Source organism: Leptodactylus fuscus, chromosome 1 (genome assembly GCF_031893055.1).
Source record: "Leptodactylus fuscus isolate aLepFus1 chromosome 1, aLepFus1.hap2, whole genome shotgun sequence".
NCBI lineage: Eukaryota > Metazoa > Chordata > Amphibia > Anura > Leptodactylidae > Leptodactylus > Leptodactylus fuscus.
In genome coordinates this window covers 109,891,977-109,908,233 of record NC_134265.1, presented here as the reverse complement: position 1 = coordinate 109,908,233, position 16,257 = coordinate 109,891,977, and the positions used below count along the sequence as shown (strand labels likewise).

The following is a 16,257-nucleotide window of genomic DNA, read 5'->3' as shown; positions in this document are numbered from 1 at the left end:
GTCAGGGCTCGGGGGCCCACCGGGGGATTCCCCGGTACACCGGTGGGCCAGTCCGAGCCTGCATCTGTTAATAAATCCTGCTCTTGTTTGAAGTTTGAAGGCTCTAACTTATTTGCATCTTCTCAAACCTGCTAAATCTGCAGGGGGTTGAATACTACTTGTAGGCACTGTACACAATATAACACATCACATTGTCTGTATTACTACATACACAATATAACACATCACATTGTCTGTATTACTACATACACAATATAACACATCACATTGTCTGTATTACTACATACACAATATAACACATCACATTTGCTATCCCACCAAACTTTTTAAAGCACTTTTACAGTTTCACACGTCTGTGTCTGCCCAATTCTCAAATCACCGCAGACAAAGTCGCGGGTAAAAGCTAGTTTTCTTATAAATCTGGAAAATCACTGTTGCACTTGTAAGCTTTATAATGTCCAAAATACATTAAAGGACAATTAAAGGATGATGCCAATATAAAGCAGAAATGTGGTAGATAATATTTATTCATATATTTGTGTGATATGACTATCTGTTTGGAAAGCAGAGCATTTCACATTTTTTGAATTGCATTTTTTCCAAATTTCCATCAAATTTCCTATTTTTTTTTATAAATAAATATAAAAATATTGATCAATATTTACCACTAACATGAAGTACAATGTGTCACAAGAAAACAATCTCAAAATTACTTGTATAAGTTAAAGCGTCTCAAAGTTATTACCACATAAAGTGACACATGTCAGATTTGAAAAATGAGGCCTGGTCATGAAGGTACTTTTAGGCTTGGTCTTGAAGAGGTTAATATATACAGTACAGACCAAAAGTTTGGGCACACCTTCTCATTCAAAGAGTTTTCTGTATTTTCATAACTATGAAAATTGTAGATTCACACTGAAGGCATCAAAACTATTAATTACTTTGATTACTGTTTTTCACACTCTTGGCATTCTCTTTTTGAGCTTTAAGAGGTAGTCACCTGAAATGGTCTTCCAACTGCCTTGAAGGAGTTCCCAGAGATTCTTAGCATTTGTTGGCCCTTTTGCTTTCACTCTGCGATCCAGCTCACCCCAAACCATCTTGATTGGGTTCAGGTCTGGTGACTGTGGAGGCCAGGTCATCTGGCGTAGCACCCCATCACTCTCCTTCTTGCTCAAATAGCCCTTCCACAGCCTGGAGTTGTGTTTGGGGTCATAGTCCTGTTGAAAAATAATGATGGTCCAACTAAATGCAAAACGGATGGAATAGCATGCTGCTGCAAGATGCTGTGGTAGCCATGCTGGTTCAGTATGCCTTCAATTTTGAATAAATACCCAACAGTGTCACCAGTAAAGCACCCCCCACACCATCACACCTCCTCCTCCATGCTTCATGGTGGGAACCAGGCATGCAAAGTCCATCCGTTCACCTTTTCTGCGTCACACAAAGACACGGTGGTTGGAACCAAAGCTCTCAAATTTGGACTCATAAGACCAAAGCACAGATTTCCACTGGTCTAATGTCTATTCCTTGTGTTCTTTAGCCCAAACAAGTCTTTTCTGCTTGTTGCCTGTCCTTAGCAGCGGTTTTTTAGCAGCTATTTTACCATGAAGGCCTGCTGCACAAAGTAGTCCTCTTAACAGTTGTTGTAGAGATGTGTCTGCTGCTAGAACTCTGTGTGGCATTGACCTGGTCTCTAATCTGAGCTGCTGTTAACCTGCGATTTCTGAGGCTGGTGACTCGGATGAACTTATCCTCCTCAGCATGGGTGACTCTTGGTCTTCCTTTCCTGGGGCACTCCTCATGTAAGCCAGTTTCTTTGTAGCGCTTGATGGTTTTTGCAACTGCACTTGGGGACACTTTCAAAATTTTCCCAATTTTTCGGACTGACTGATCTTCATTTCTTAAAGTAATGATGGCCACTCGTTTTTCTTTACTTAGCTGCTTTTTTCTTGCCATAATACACATTCTAACAGTCTATTCAGTAGGACTATCAGCTGTGTATCCACCTGACTTCTGCACAACACAACTGATGGTCCCAACTGTTAAATATCTTTGAAATTGCAGGTGAGACTTGTGCCATGTGTTGTAGGCCTTATCACGATGGGAGGAGTCAGCTTGTTATAAATCAGTGTAGAGGTTTATTAATATCTTTTTGTTTCAATCATTTTTATTAAAGAGTTTTAACAAGACAAAAAGGGAAAAGGGCATGCATATGTCATCCACAGTATAGAGATATATAAAGTTGTCTTGGTAATACAATAACATGACATTGTGGTATATCATGAACAATGAAGATAAAGCTGTAAAGGTGCAAACAGGGAAAATAAACATAAATATAAGGCACATAAAGTCATCTCGGTGATATCATATAACATCAGGAGTAGGTGAAAACTGCACAATAAAGACATAGCAATCAAGTGTTACAATCTCAAGGTCAGTGGTGAGGACTGCTGGCACAGAAAGAGCAAACATATTGAATCATCAGAAACAAAAGGGTTACTTGTGATAAGTAGACAATGACCATATCTCCCATGTACGCATAAAAGATGAGTAAGAAGCTTTATCTAACGACAATGTCTTTTCATACGAATAAGTGGTGTTAATCATGTCCACCAAGTTCGAGATAGAGGGGGTGGAGGTAGATTTCCATCTTTGGAAAATCAGCAGTTTGGCCATGGTCAAAATTTTGCATATTAGGTTTTTATGTGGGCGGAGGATTTCAGGTAATCTCAACATGAGTATGCCCAGTGCCAGAGAGGGGGCAACAGTATAGCGGCAAATGCGGGAAATTAAGGCAAATACAGAGGACCAATAACTAGTAATTGCCGGGCAAAGCCATATAATGTGGAATAACGACCCCTCCTGTCCACAACCTCTCCAACACATGGCCGAAGAAGATGGATACATAAACTTAAGTGTTGAGGGTGTATAATACCAGCGCAAGGCCACTTTAGTGGCTGTTTCTACATGGGAACTACATTTAAGGGATCTATGAATGAGGCGAAAAGCTTGACACCATTCATCTGACGAAAATTGAGTACGAAGATCCCGCTCCCAACACCTAAATGGGGGAGATTTATAGAAAGTAGTAGTATTCCCCAAGTTTTCATATAAAAAGCGTAAACCTTTCATGTTAGTTGAAATAAATGTTAGTATTTTCTTGCAATATGGAATGGAGGGGACAGGGGATTTAGATAACAAATGCGAAATCCTAAGAAATAGGCCGGAAGCTGAAATTTCAACTGTAGTTCAGCAAAGGACAAAAGACGGCCAGTCGAAGAGTACAAGTGGGAGAGAAAAGTGATACCAGATGTTTCCCAGGAGGACAAATTAAGGTCGGGCATTATCCAAGATAGCAGTGAAATAGGAGTAGTTGCTGTAGTCCACTGCAACCTTGGGGATGATACGGCATGTGCATGGGACCAGGCTGATAACGAGGCAGTCATTGTAGGGGACAATGTAGGGGGACACTCACCAGTCCAGAAAGTGGACAATAGTAGTTCTTTTAAGGTCCCACGTGGGATACAGGAATGTTCAAGGTGAATCCAGGGGACAGAGAAACTGCGGTCCACCATCCGGCACACTGGGCAACCAAAGTAGCTATATAATAATTATACATCATTGGAACGCCTAAACCTCCACATAGTTTATGTTTAGACAAAGGACCTCTATTTATCCTAGGTCGTTTACCCTGCCAAATGTAGCGAGAAATTAGTCTTTGTAGGGATTCAAAGTAAGAAGCAGGAACAGTAATTGGCACAGTACGAAACAAATATAGCAGCTTGGGCAGGAGAAGCATTTTAAAGGCAGCGACACGGCCCAGCCATGAAACTTCTACAGGCATCATCTTATCACAGTCCTCTTGTAACATTTTAAGTAATGGGATATAATTGCTACCAAAGAGCGACCTGGGAGAGGGGGTGATATGAACACCTAAATATTGAATTGAGTCTTGTCGCCAATCAAAGCCATACAGCGAACGCAGGGTCTGGAGAGAAGTGGGTGAAATATTTAAGGAAAGGGCTTGGGATTTCGAGAGGTTCAATTTGTAGTAGGATAATGTTCCAAAGATATCAAACAAATGCATAAGGCGAGAAAGGGAGGAGTGTGGGTCTGTGAGTGTAAGAATAACATCATCTGCATAAAGAGATATCAGATGGGAGCGATCTCCCACCGTGACACCCCGCACCATCAAATCATCTCTGATCAATTGGGCTAGGGGTTCCATAGATAAAACGAAAATTAAGGGTGACAATGGACAACCTTGGTGGGTTCCATTCGTTATATCGAAAGTATCTGAAAAGGTGCCATTAGTAAATACTTTGGCTGAAGGATTGGAATACAAAGCTCGGATCGCTCCATCAATAGTCCCAGAGAAGCCCATTTTTCGCAGTACCGAAAAGGCATACGACCAACAAATGCGGTCAAACGCCTTCTCGGCATCCAGAGCCAGCATAAGTGCTTCACATTTGTTTCGAGTAAGAAAGTGGGTTAAATTAATTATACGTCTAGTATTCTCATAGGACTGGCGTCCCTTCACAAAGCCCACTTGGTCATAATTAATCAGAGTAGGGAGACATTCAGCTAGTCTAGTCGCCATGAGCTTAGCATAGATCTTTAGATCCACATTCAAAAGGGAAATTGGGCGAAAGTTCTGGGGAGTAGACCGTTCTTTTCCCGGTTTTGGCAAGGTAACTATAAGGGCTTCCTGGTTTTCCCTAGGGAATTGAGCGGTGATCATTGTAGAGGATAAAAAGGCCAGTAAAGGGGCTGACAGAAGAGGGGAAAACGTTTTATAGTATTCGTTTGTCAGACCATCAGGACCTGGAGATTTGGTTGAGTTGGTAAGGAATTAATTACTTTAGTCAATTCCTCCGGAGAAATCGGGGCGTTAAGATTATCAAGTTGTATGGGGGACAGGGTGGGTAGATCCATAGATTCAAGAAAGGAGTCAATCTTGTCTTGGGTGGGGACAGATTGAGAGGGGTCATCAGCTAAATTATATAGTTCTTCATAAAAGGACCGAAATCTATTAGCTATTCCTTTTGGATCATATAGTTTATGAGAACCCGTTTTATCCCATAAGTAGGGAATCCTAGACTTATCGTGTTTTCGTTTCAAACGGGACGCTAAAAGTTTACCAGCCTTATTAGATTGGGAGTAATACAAAGCTTTAGTCTTGCACAAATTTTTCTCATATTGAAACAAAAGACATTCGTTCAATTTCCTGCGGAGAGTCGACAGTTCATCCGCATTGGAAGCCGAAGGAAGGCGCTTATTAGCAGTGTCAAGAACTTTAATTTGTTGCAACAAAGAATTGATGTCAGAAAGTCTGCGTTTTTTTTCGATATGGCCCAGGCGAAACAAAGTACCTCTAATAAATACTTCATGAGCATTCCACAAAATCGCAGGATTAGATACGGATGGAACATTTAATTTAAAAAATTCTCCCAAGTCGCTCTCCAGCTGCTTTCTAGTATGAGGGTTAGACAAAAGGTAGTCGCTACATCTCCAAATGTAATCCCTGCTCCCGCTGTGCTTTTCCGCTAGAGTAAGAAGAATAGCCGCATGATCTGACCAAGTGATCTGTGATATTTCTGATTTCATTGCCAAAGGCAAGGTTGCTTGATCAACAAGGAAGAGGTCAATGTGGGAGTAGCTATTATGCACTTAGGAAAAACACGTATAATCCCTTTCAGATGTATGGTGAATACGCCAGACATCATATACGTTATGACGCCATAGTGAATGCGTGAAATTTGGATGACGGGATGCACGGCGGGAAGAGGTGTCAATCTGTGGGTCAAGAGCGATGTTAAAATCGCCCATGAGAAGTAAACAACCCTGTTTCTTCTTCATCACTATTCTCATAAGTTTATTAAAAAAGGCTATCTGGTGCTGATTAGGGGCACATGCTGAGACCAAGGTGTACGCTACACAGTTTAGGAGACAAACAACCACCACAAACCGGCCTTGAGGATCGGAATAAGTATCCAAAAGTTGAAATGCCACAGTGTTCCTAATCCCCAATAATACACCCCTGCTTTTAGAAGAGTAGTGAGACTGAAAAATATGGGGGTAATCGGGACGTTTGATGCGCAGGGCGTCTTGCTCTAATAAGTGTGTTTCTTGAATGGCCATAATGTCACAGTGTTGGTCTCGTACCTCACGCCACATCGAGGCGCGTTTTTGAGGGGAGTTCAACCCTCTGACATTCATGGATAATAGCTTAAGAACCATGGTAAGTAAAAGGATTCGCTACATACGCCATCTCACCTGTGCCACAACCTGCAAAATAGTGTGACCAGCAGTCCTCCCACCTTCCATCCAGAGTTGCTACAGAGTTAGTGCCTAGATAGGGGAATATAACAAAAGAACAGAGGTAAAACATGTAAACAAGACCTATATGGTCGCGGTGAGAACAAAGCATCGCTATGTTTCTAAACTTAAACACAGCGGACCAGCAGCTGTTGCAAGGATGGGGGAAATAGTCCAAACAGCGGCGTGAAACGAAAAGACACACAGAGTCAAGCAGACCCAGCCTTAAATATGCGAGTCCGTGACAATATTATTGCGTGGTTTACGTACAGAGGTCCATCCATCAGATAAGGGATTCAGTGAGGACTGCTTCAAAAAGTCAGACAGTGGGATGTTCCATTGATGCAATAGGGATTTGCCCTCTTCCAACGAGCAGATCACATGGGTAACATCATTTTTAACAATCACAAGGCAAACAGGAAAGCCCCATTTATATGGGATATGGTGTTGTCGCAGGGCGAGAGTGACCGGCAAAAGTTGGCGTCTAAGTTGTAGGGTAGTAGCAGACAAGTCTGAAAAAATAGATATGTCCTGGATGGGATCAGGCAAAGAATCCAGGTTGCGGGAGGATTGGATTATGAGTTCCTTTGTGCGGTAAAAATGAATCCTAGCTAGTACATCCCTAGGGACAGTGTCAGGAAGATGTGTCGGTCTGGGAACCCTATGGGCTCTATCAATAGTCACATCCAGGGATTCTTGATCTGAGAGTAGCGTAGTAATCAATTTCTGCAAAAAAGGAGTTAAGTCCTTTTGGGTGATAGATTCTGGTATGCCCCTAAATTTCAAATTATTTCTGCGGGACCTATCTTCCAGATCTGCCACTTTAGCACGTAAAAAGGTCACTTCTTTCTCCACATCATAATGGGCATCAATTAGGTCGTTATGAGAGGCGGTGAATTCCGCCATTTTAGTTTCCATATGTAAAGTACGCTGTTTCATCTCATTTAAGTCATGGTCGAGAGGGGCTACTATACGAGACATGTCAGCCCGCAAAGACTTGTAAAAGGCAGTTAACATTAATTTCATGGAGGCCTCAGTGAGTGAGTTGGTAGAAGCAGGGATATCAGCCAATAAGTCTCCATGATCATAGGATTCCTCTTGCCCTCCGGCAACATGAGCTTGGGAGTAAGGTTTGTGTCGTAGCTTAAAGGGACTTCCAGGGGGAGAGGTCTGGTGAGCAGCGCCCCGCGGTGAGGAAGGAGAGGCGCCATTTTGTAAGGCCGACCGTCTCCTATCGTCAGTATTACCTGCTGGGTTTTCCTCCAAAGAAAGCTCAGATGAAGGCAACAGCTGAGGAAGAGCGGTCTCCGGCAATGTCCCCCGAGATGGAGAGGAAGGATGCTGTGCGACTGAAGTCGATTCCTGAGGAGATGAGGTCTTGGAGTTCCCGCCAGAGTGAGAGCCTGCGCCATCTTGGATAGCATCCCCTCCATGGGTGAAATAGAAGTCCATCAGTTTTCACGGTCTAACACCAGTTTTCCTCCTCTTAGGCATGTCAGAGGTGAAACCCGGTACCCAAGCCAGGATGGATTCGGAAGAAAAGCACGGGTAAGTCGCTGTAAAAGTCGCTAAACAGGCTGTAGTCACGGAGCTCAAAACCTATGCGGCCATCCCGCTTCACCGCCAAGCTCCGTCCCCGGTTTATTAATATCTTGAAGGAAAACACAGGAACAGGGAAAATGTCCAAAATAACACAAATATCTGTCAATGTCATATATAGCTTACATCTTCAGAGAAGTTAAAGTTCTTCATCTAGATATCCTGTAGTTACAGCTTGGTTCATGCTTGTCATCTGGTTGGTGGACTTGGGCTAGTTACGATGTCCATGGATGACCATCTGCCAGGGTCACCCACTCTGGTCATCCCAACGACTGACCGACCTCCCGGTCTTCCCAAAGAAAGACCTCCTGGTCTTCCCAAAGACAGACCTAGACATGTGTATTTGTCACTAATTTATATTCATGAGAGGGGGTGTTACCTTCCATCTTGCTGCTATGTAAGGAGATTTCTACTATGGTGTACTCTAACCCCACCCATGTTCCCAAAATATAGCAGATATGATGTCAGTAGAGTGTTAACCCCATGTCTGCTAGAGAATATTGTAAATATAATATTTAACACCAACCCCATTTATAAGGCAAGAAATCCCACTTATTAAACCTGACAGGGCATACCTGTAAAGTGAAAAACATTTCCGGCGACTACCTCTTGAAGCTCATCAAGAGAATGCCAAGAGTGTGCAAAGCAGTAATCAAAGCAGAAGGTGGCTACTTTGAAGAACCTAGAATATAAGACATATTTTCAGTTGTTTCACACTTTTTTGTTAAGTATATAATTCCACATGTGTTAATTCATAGTTTTGATGCCTTCAGTGTGAATCTACAATTTTCATAGTCATGAAAATACAGAAAACTCTTTGAATGAGAAGGTGTGTCCAAACTTTTGGTCTGTACTGTATGCTACTTTTTCAAATTTTTCCTGTGAGTACACAGTGGTTTTAGTATTATGATGGCTGCTGCACAATAGCAGCGTTATTTTGTATCTAGAGTATGTTCAATCGATATTATGTGTCCCATGCCCATAGTGGGATGATTGTTATTTTCTCTCTTTCCTTTCTCCTCCAAGGAGGTTGTCATCTAGAGTGATGCTTGTTGTTTTATTTACCTGCAAACGCTTCCTAGCTAACTTGAGCTATGTTGTATTCATAGCGAGTGATCGGATGTTTGTTTACATCCAGCCGGGGGGCTGGTTTACAGCGGAGGTGTTGTCTGACTCTACTATATTTATTGGTGGCCATGGTGCGCATGCGTGAGGACTTGCAGCTGGCCGGTTGGTGGGTGGGAGGCATGATACAGCTCAATGATTGGCTCCTTCTGGTGATTAGGGGGTGATCCTTCGACTTTAAGAGGCCACGTCCTCCACTCCTCTGCGCGGCCAAACATTAGTGCCGACGGGTAGCTGGGGTGAATTGCTACATGCCGTTTTGTTTAAAACTGACAATCAGAATTTAGTGTAGACCTTCTGGCATTTGATAGCACATCTTTCCTCGGATGATCTGCCAAGGATAGAATCAAAAGTTGGCAGTGAAACACGTTAGAGATTTAGAAACTAGTGCTTTCTTTTTATCTATTTTAGCTAGTAAATACCGTTCGGCTGAATAGATTGCCAGGCCTTAGTGAGGTCAGGGTTGAGAGGTGCTAAGGTGATACACAGCCAGTAACCTTATACACTGCTCTGGGGCCATTGCACAGTTGATAGGAATTCTGTTTTATGGCTAATTTCTCAAGGCGGTAATACACATTTTATTTGTGACCTTCTCCTGGCTAGTGCCCTATCATTAAGTGGCAGTTTCTATACTGTCGTACTGTGGCTTCAATATCCTAGTCCATACTTACCTAATGGCCCTCTTGTATTAATGTCTTGTATGTCAAGCCCTATATTCGTGGTTGTATAACCCTAGGCTATTTTAATTGGATCTTTAAAAAGATTATGTTTTAATGCGTTCTCTCTAGGGTTACTCACCCCTTTTTTCATTGCATTTCTCATTTTTGAGCCCGCAACACTTTTATTATTTTTGTTCAGTTTTGTATACTGTATTTTTGCAATGACTTGTTGCTTGGGACTTTAGCCATAGGCGTGAACTCCAATACTTGACAGTATTTCTATCAGCAAGGCTGATCTATGGAGTAATCATCTTCTGCCTAAAAACAATGCGCCTCAGATTATCCTGAGTGATATACTACTGGTCCTTGTGCTCCTCACGCACCACTGACATCTAGAGATGATTTTCTACCTCTAAAAAGAAAGTTTATTCTTCATGATTACACTGGAAAGTCCATGGCACTCTTTTAGTAGATTTGCCATTTCACACCCCTAAGATGGAATTTCTGAATACATCTGCTTTAGTGATAAAATGATAATTTAACCCTAAATTAACCCTCCCCCCTGCCTAACTTCTAACTTACATTAATAAAATGTATCACCCCAAGCACATTGCCAATATTTATGGACGAAGCATAATGGTTGATGTATATGTATTATGACAACTGTCTGCAGAACAGCTTCAGAACATATCACGATAATACAATGAAAAATCAACTCCCCCATCCGTCTATTACTGAGGAAATACGCCAACTTAAAATTGCATTTCTATACCAGACACTTCTAGCTGCTTTAATAACCATATACACAGAGGAAGTGGTAAGCGAAGAAACCTTATGGGCTCTGCCTCATTTACATCACCCGGGTGTGACTCTTCACTGCCAGATATATAGGAGACCCTGAAGCTATTACACCACACCACAGCTTCAGCAGTGCCCCTGACCTGCTGCACAATGGCCTCCACAATGCTGGTGTTCACTTTCATTTCACTTTGGACATGTAAGATGAATAGACTTGTAGAAAATTGAATATTATTGGGAAAATGCTAAGATTAATAATGTTCAGTATACAATTATATGTCTATGTATTTTTGTATTTTAACCATTCATTGCAAATCTATATCTGTGAATATTCTGTTTTGCAGTCTCTGTGGGACAGGTGACATTGACACAACCAGCATCAGAGTCTGCCACCCCAGGGAATACAGTGACGCTGCCTTGTACACTCAATGGATACAGTATTAGTGATCGCACTGTGTACTGGTACCAGCAGAAAGATGCTAATAAACCCAGATATTTACTTTATTATAGCAGTGATTCTGGGAAAGGCCATGGAAATGGTGTACCCGAGAGGTTTTCTGGATCCAAAGATACATCAAAGAACACCGGTTACTTAACTATCAAGGGACTGTTACCAGAAGATGATGCCACTTACTACTGTGCTATATGGCATCCTCCATCTGAGACATCACAGTGATATATTCTTATAAGGAACTCATACACATTCTCCCTGCTGCTCAGCAACCTTACACTAATACACAGAATCACAATATAGATATTAGCCCACATTTATCATTGTATTTACACTAGTGTTTGCAATGTGCTGTTTAGAGGGAGTCTGTCACCAGCGTGAAGCATATTATAACAGCAATATATTTAGATAGGTCCGGCTCACCTGAATGTAATGCCTTTTTATCAATGAAAATTCAAGTCTCCATTGCAAAGAAATTAATTTATTTCACAATATACAAATGAGCCTTCTGGAGCTCAGAACTGTTCTGCCGTATACTGATCTAATACACCAGTGTGAATGTGAACATGGGCCTGGCAAGATGTCAGCATAGGAACATAGCATGTACTAGGAACCGTATGGAGAATAGCAGCTTGGATCAATAGAGCTGCCCTCGGTATTCTAGTGTCAGCAATGTTGATATGAATTTTCATGGTGAAAAAGACATTACATTTAAGGGAGCCTGACTTACCTAAATGTGTTTATTCTTCATTACGCTTCTCCTTGGTGACAGACTCCCTTTAAATAAACTCATTTTCTATCAAATTTATGCAACTTTGGGGATTTTTTCTCTGAACTCTTCGAATTTAAAAAGTAATGATAAAAGTAGCTTTGCTCAAGCAGATGGGTATCCCACTCCCCAGTCTGAATAGAGCAGCATGTTGTACTGACACTCCATTCAGTCTCTGTGACACTGCTGCAGATATCTGAGCTCTGTACTCCAAAATCTACAGCAGTCTTATAGGTGTGCCTACCTCATCACATGGGAATATTGGAAAAGTAGGCATTATCTTGAATAGTTGCAAAATCACTTCATATTTCATTCAAGTGGTAAGATTTCCACAATCTTCTTATGTGTTAATGTGAAAGGTATTGATGAGACTCCCAATGATCAATAAAATCTAGAGCCAAAAGCAGTCAACTGAGGGTTATGTAGTCACAGCTTGTTATCAATGCTGCTCCGTTCCCCCAGAAAGCCAGACTGTGCTGAGATCTTTTCCATAAAGTGGGGATGGGATTCGCATGAATCCCATCCACTTTGCCTGCACTGTACAACGTCACATTTTTTCCTGCAGCGTCTCCGCTGCAGGCAAATTGCGACATTTTCAGTCAGTGGGGCCCCGGCCTAAGGCTCATTTATCACCACCAGCAGTTTCTATGCCAGTCTTGATCATTTCTTCCCCACCGTGCCTTATTTATGATTAGGTTGGCGGCTCATCATAAATTAGGGGAGTCCTTTGGGTTCCATGTATCTTGCTGATTTCAACACATAACTGGTGTAAATAACAAAAAATGTGAGCAGCTGATGACCCACCCCTACCACACCACGATTAAGGAAGTAGCATGCGGGTCACAAAACGTGAAGAGTCGTAAAGAGCGTCTTTTTCATGACTAGTACGCCATTTTTCTGGAGCAACAGTTATTATAAATCAGGCCCAATGTATTTCTATAAGGTCATATAATGTGTAAACCTAGAGGGCGCTGTAGAGTGACCAAAAACAGGGTTAAAACGGACTCTGACCACACCCATACCAGAGAAGGTGCTCAACTCCAGAGAGGGAATGTTACAGGAGCAGGTACACAGTGTACCAGTTGGAGACAACAGGAGGTCTGTCCCAAGAGGACTGGATTCCAGAAAGAACTTTGAGCCAGACTGGTGAGAAGAAACCTCAGATTATCTTGCCCCAATAGATTAATGAGGGTTCAAGAAGTGAGGTAGTGCCCTGTGTGTGGGCTAGGCTGTTTGTTATTTTTGTTCCTGTTATAAGCTGAATAAAGCCACTAATTTTGGTTTGCAGTACCTGATCTGCTGTTTATTTGGCACCCAGCGCCACCAACACCTCTGTAAATCCAGGAAATCACTACCTTCGATGCTAAACTACCCCAGTTGTCAAAAATGATAACCTTGCTCTTTGGAGGACAAGTAAAGCAGAGACAAACATGAATGTGAGAGTGCAGCACTTAAGAGGACTCTATTGCCCCTGTCTGACATCTCTGTAAGTAAACATCTATTTAGTACAAATTCAAACCTCATAGGGGCAACATGGTGGCTCATTGGTTAGCACTGCAGCCTTGCAGTGCTGGAGTCCTGGGTTTGAATCCTGCCAGGAACAACATCTGCAATGAGTTTGTGTGTTCTCCCTGTGATTGTATGGATTTCCTCCCATTCTACAAAGAAATACTGATAGGATAAAAAATGTACATTGTGTTCCCTATATGGAGCTCACAATCTACATTTAAAAAATTAAATAAATTAAACCTCATACCTACTATTCATAAAATGATAAACTGTAGTAGTAGTAGTGCCCTCCAGTAGGCAGCGCCCTATTCAATATAACCATCTTCAGAGCACAGATACTATTTAAAATAATGGTGGATAAGAGAGGTATTGGCCTTGAACCCCACTACTTACTCAGGCAATGCTGCCATGGACAAGTGGCCTACTAGAGGTCAAAAGTGCACAGAAAACAGGTAGATCTTTGATCTGGAGAGATTACTTTTCAGTAGTCTTCTCATTATCATCACAGGCAGGATTACATTGAAAGATAATGCCTCTATATAGGTAACCAAGGGTCACATAGTCCACACGATTTGCATACATGAGCTCATCCTATATCTAGGTAACTCTTATAAGTAGAGTACTTGGTGTGCGATAGACTGGGGACCATACACAGTGAAACTTTCCTATTGCGCCATGTCTAGGACTATTATACTGATCACTCTAATTGCTTCTCTATCATGTAAGATATAACATTTTATGCAGTCTGTTCTTTCTAAGTTTTCTTGTTTTCTAACATTCTCTTATTCTTGTTGCAGATTCCTTGGCTATGTTTAATGTGATTCAGGAGAAGTCAAAGTCAGTGTCTTTGGGTGAGACAATCCGCATGACCTGTGAGAGGAGCTATGGCACCGTAGCCGGTGATAACTATCCAAATTGGTATTACCAAACATCTGGAGGTGTTCCTAAGCTTCTAGTTGGAAGTTATGGCACAAGTAACCAGAATTATAAACCAATATCGGATCGATTTACAGGCTCTTTATCAGGCGCATCAGCTGTTCTGACCATTACCAGAGTGCAAGCCAGTGATGAGGGAAATTATTATTGTTTTCTCTATGGTGGTACTGGTTCTAACACATCACAGTGAGTTCATAGCATAGATAGCTAATACAGAATCTGACATCCATGACAGATATACACAAGAGGGAGCATTGTGTATATAGAATGAAGCAGCTGTACTCAACAAAGAGAATAGGATTTGGTTTGTTTAACTTGCAAAAAAAAACTAAATATATTCTGTAAAATCTAACAAATAAAAAATAAAGGGGTTCCTTTGACTGGGTAGTGTAGCTCTAGTATTGGCTATAGACCACCAAAGAAGTTGAAAATTACAGTGAATAGTTATTTTGGGCTTTTTAACCCCTTCCAAACACCTGCTGGAATCATACAATGGCTGTTAGATATTTAAATATGGCAGCTGTTCGGGAGCTGAGTGTCCACCAGATCTCTGTTGTATTATAAAGCAGAGACTCAGCACTAATGCCCTGGTCAGTGCCCGCACCGAACACAGGCAATAAGGCCCCTGGCGCCTTTCTGTCAGCCCAGGCACCATTTTGCCTTCATAGTGAAATACGGAGCAGGTGTCCTGATGGTATGACCTATTGAAGGCTCCCAGGCTTTTCTCCCATACATTTATATGGCAGGCTTTATGCATCCTGTCATACAAATGCGGATATTTTGAAATGCATAGCATTGTAATGCATTGCATTAATGAACAGACCCTCTGGGGTTAAAGACCCCTAGTGAGTTAATAAGTGCAATAATAGAAAAAGTAAAAAATAAATAAATAAAAGTTTAAACCACTCCCCCTCCTTCCCTAGAAAACATATTAAAGTTATACATTACTGTGAAACACATACACATTAGGTACACCTATGTTCGAAAACATCTAGTCCATATACTTTTAAAAATATTTTTCTCATACTGTGAGAATAAAATATCAAAAGTGCCAAACTGCCACCTGAAGTGGCTTGTGAGTTACTAGACAGTTAGTTTCAGGATGAGTTTTAACTAGATTGGTGTCTGTAGACACCGATCTAGTTAATATAAAGCATGTATTAATAGCGGACATAGGGTGGCGCCCACAGAGTCAGCTGCCCCCTCTGCCACCCCGACCCCCTCACTAGCTTCACCACTGGTTTTAAGGTTAAAAAGCATATAAAGAAACAGAGCAGTGCACAATTAAATAAGTTATTTGTAACTTTGACATTACTTTGGGTGTATTTGCCTTAGTCCTTAGTCATATAACTGTAAAAAATGGCAATGTGGTGGCTGTTTTAAAATCAATGAGAATGAATGAATGTATTCAAATGTCTGTTTGCTTGACATGGTGACTGACAGAAAAAAAAAATCAGCAAAAAAAACAGACATGCTCTATTTTGTCTGTTTTGATTCATGGACCATAGAAATTAATGGATCCGTTTTTAACAGATCAGAAACAGACTGACATCTAAATTTTGTTATAACTGTATCAGTGAGTTGGTTCAAAAAAGACCAATGAAATTCATCCGTTTTTTTTTTGTTTGTTTGTTTGGGGTTTTTTTTAACAACCCATTAAATGCAAATGAAATGAAAGGAGAAAAAAGTGGTTGTAAAATAGACATCAAAAACAGACATTACGGTCCATTCACATGTAGGAAAATGGTGAGGAATTTGGTGTGAATTTCAGCGCTGAAAAATTCTAGCAAATAAAGGAACCCATTGAAGTCAATGGGAGACTTTTTTTTATAGCGCTGAAATTCCACACCAAATTCCTCACTATGTTCCTTCATGTGAATGGACCCTTAGGGTAAGTTCACATGAAGGTATTTTGAATACGGCCTCAAAATCCATACCAAAAAGACGGCTCCCATTGAAATCAATGGGAAGCACTCAGGTGTTTTTTCCGGGAGCCGGTTTGTTCCAGCTCCCGGAAAAGGAACAAAGGTGCTCATTCTTCAGGCCGTTTTGCCTCGCGATTCGGCCTGAAGACACACCCTCCTCCAGAC

General features: G+C 41.4%; 2 gene segments (V, D, J or C); both read left to right on the top strand.

Moving 5' to 3' along the window:
* Positions 1-16,257, top strand: part of LOC142204627 (immunoglobulin lambda-1 light chain-like) — a 227,271-nt gene that overhangs the window by 177,240 nt on the left and 33,774 nt on the right.
* LOC142204610 (immunoglobulin lambda variable 5-52-like) overlaps positions 10,632-16,257 on the top strand; it is a 44,168-nt gene continuing 38,542 nt past the window's right edge. The window contains 2 exon segments of the V gene segment in view: positions 10,632-10,701; positions 10,847-11,174. Coding sequence covers positions 10,656-10,701; positions 10,847-11,174 — 374 coding nt within the window.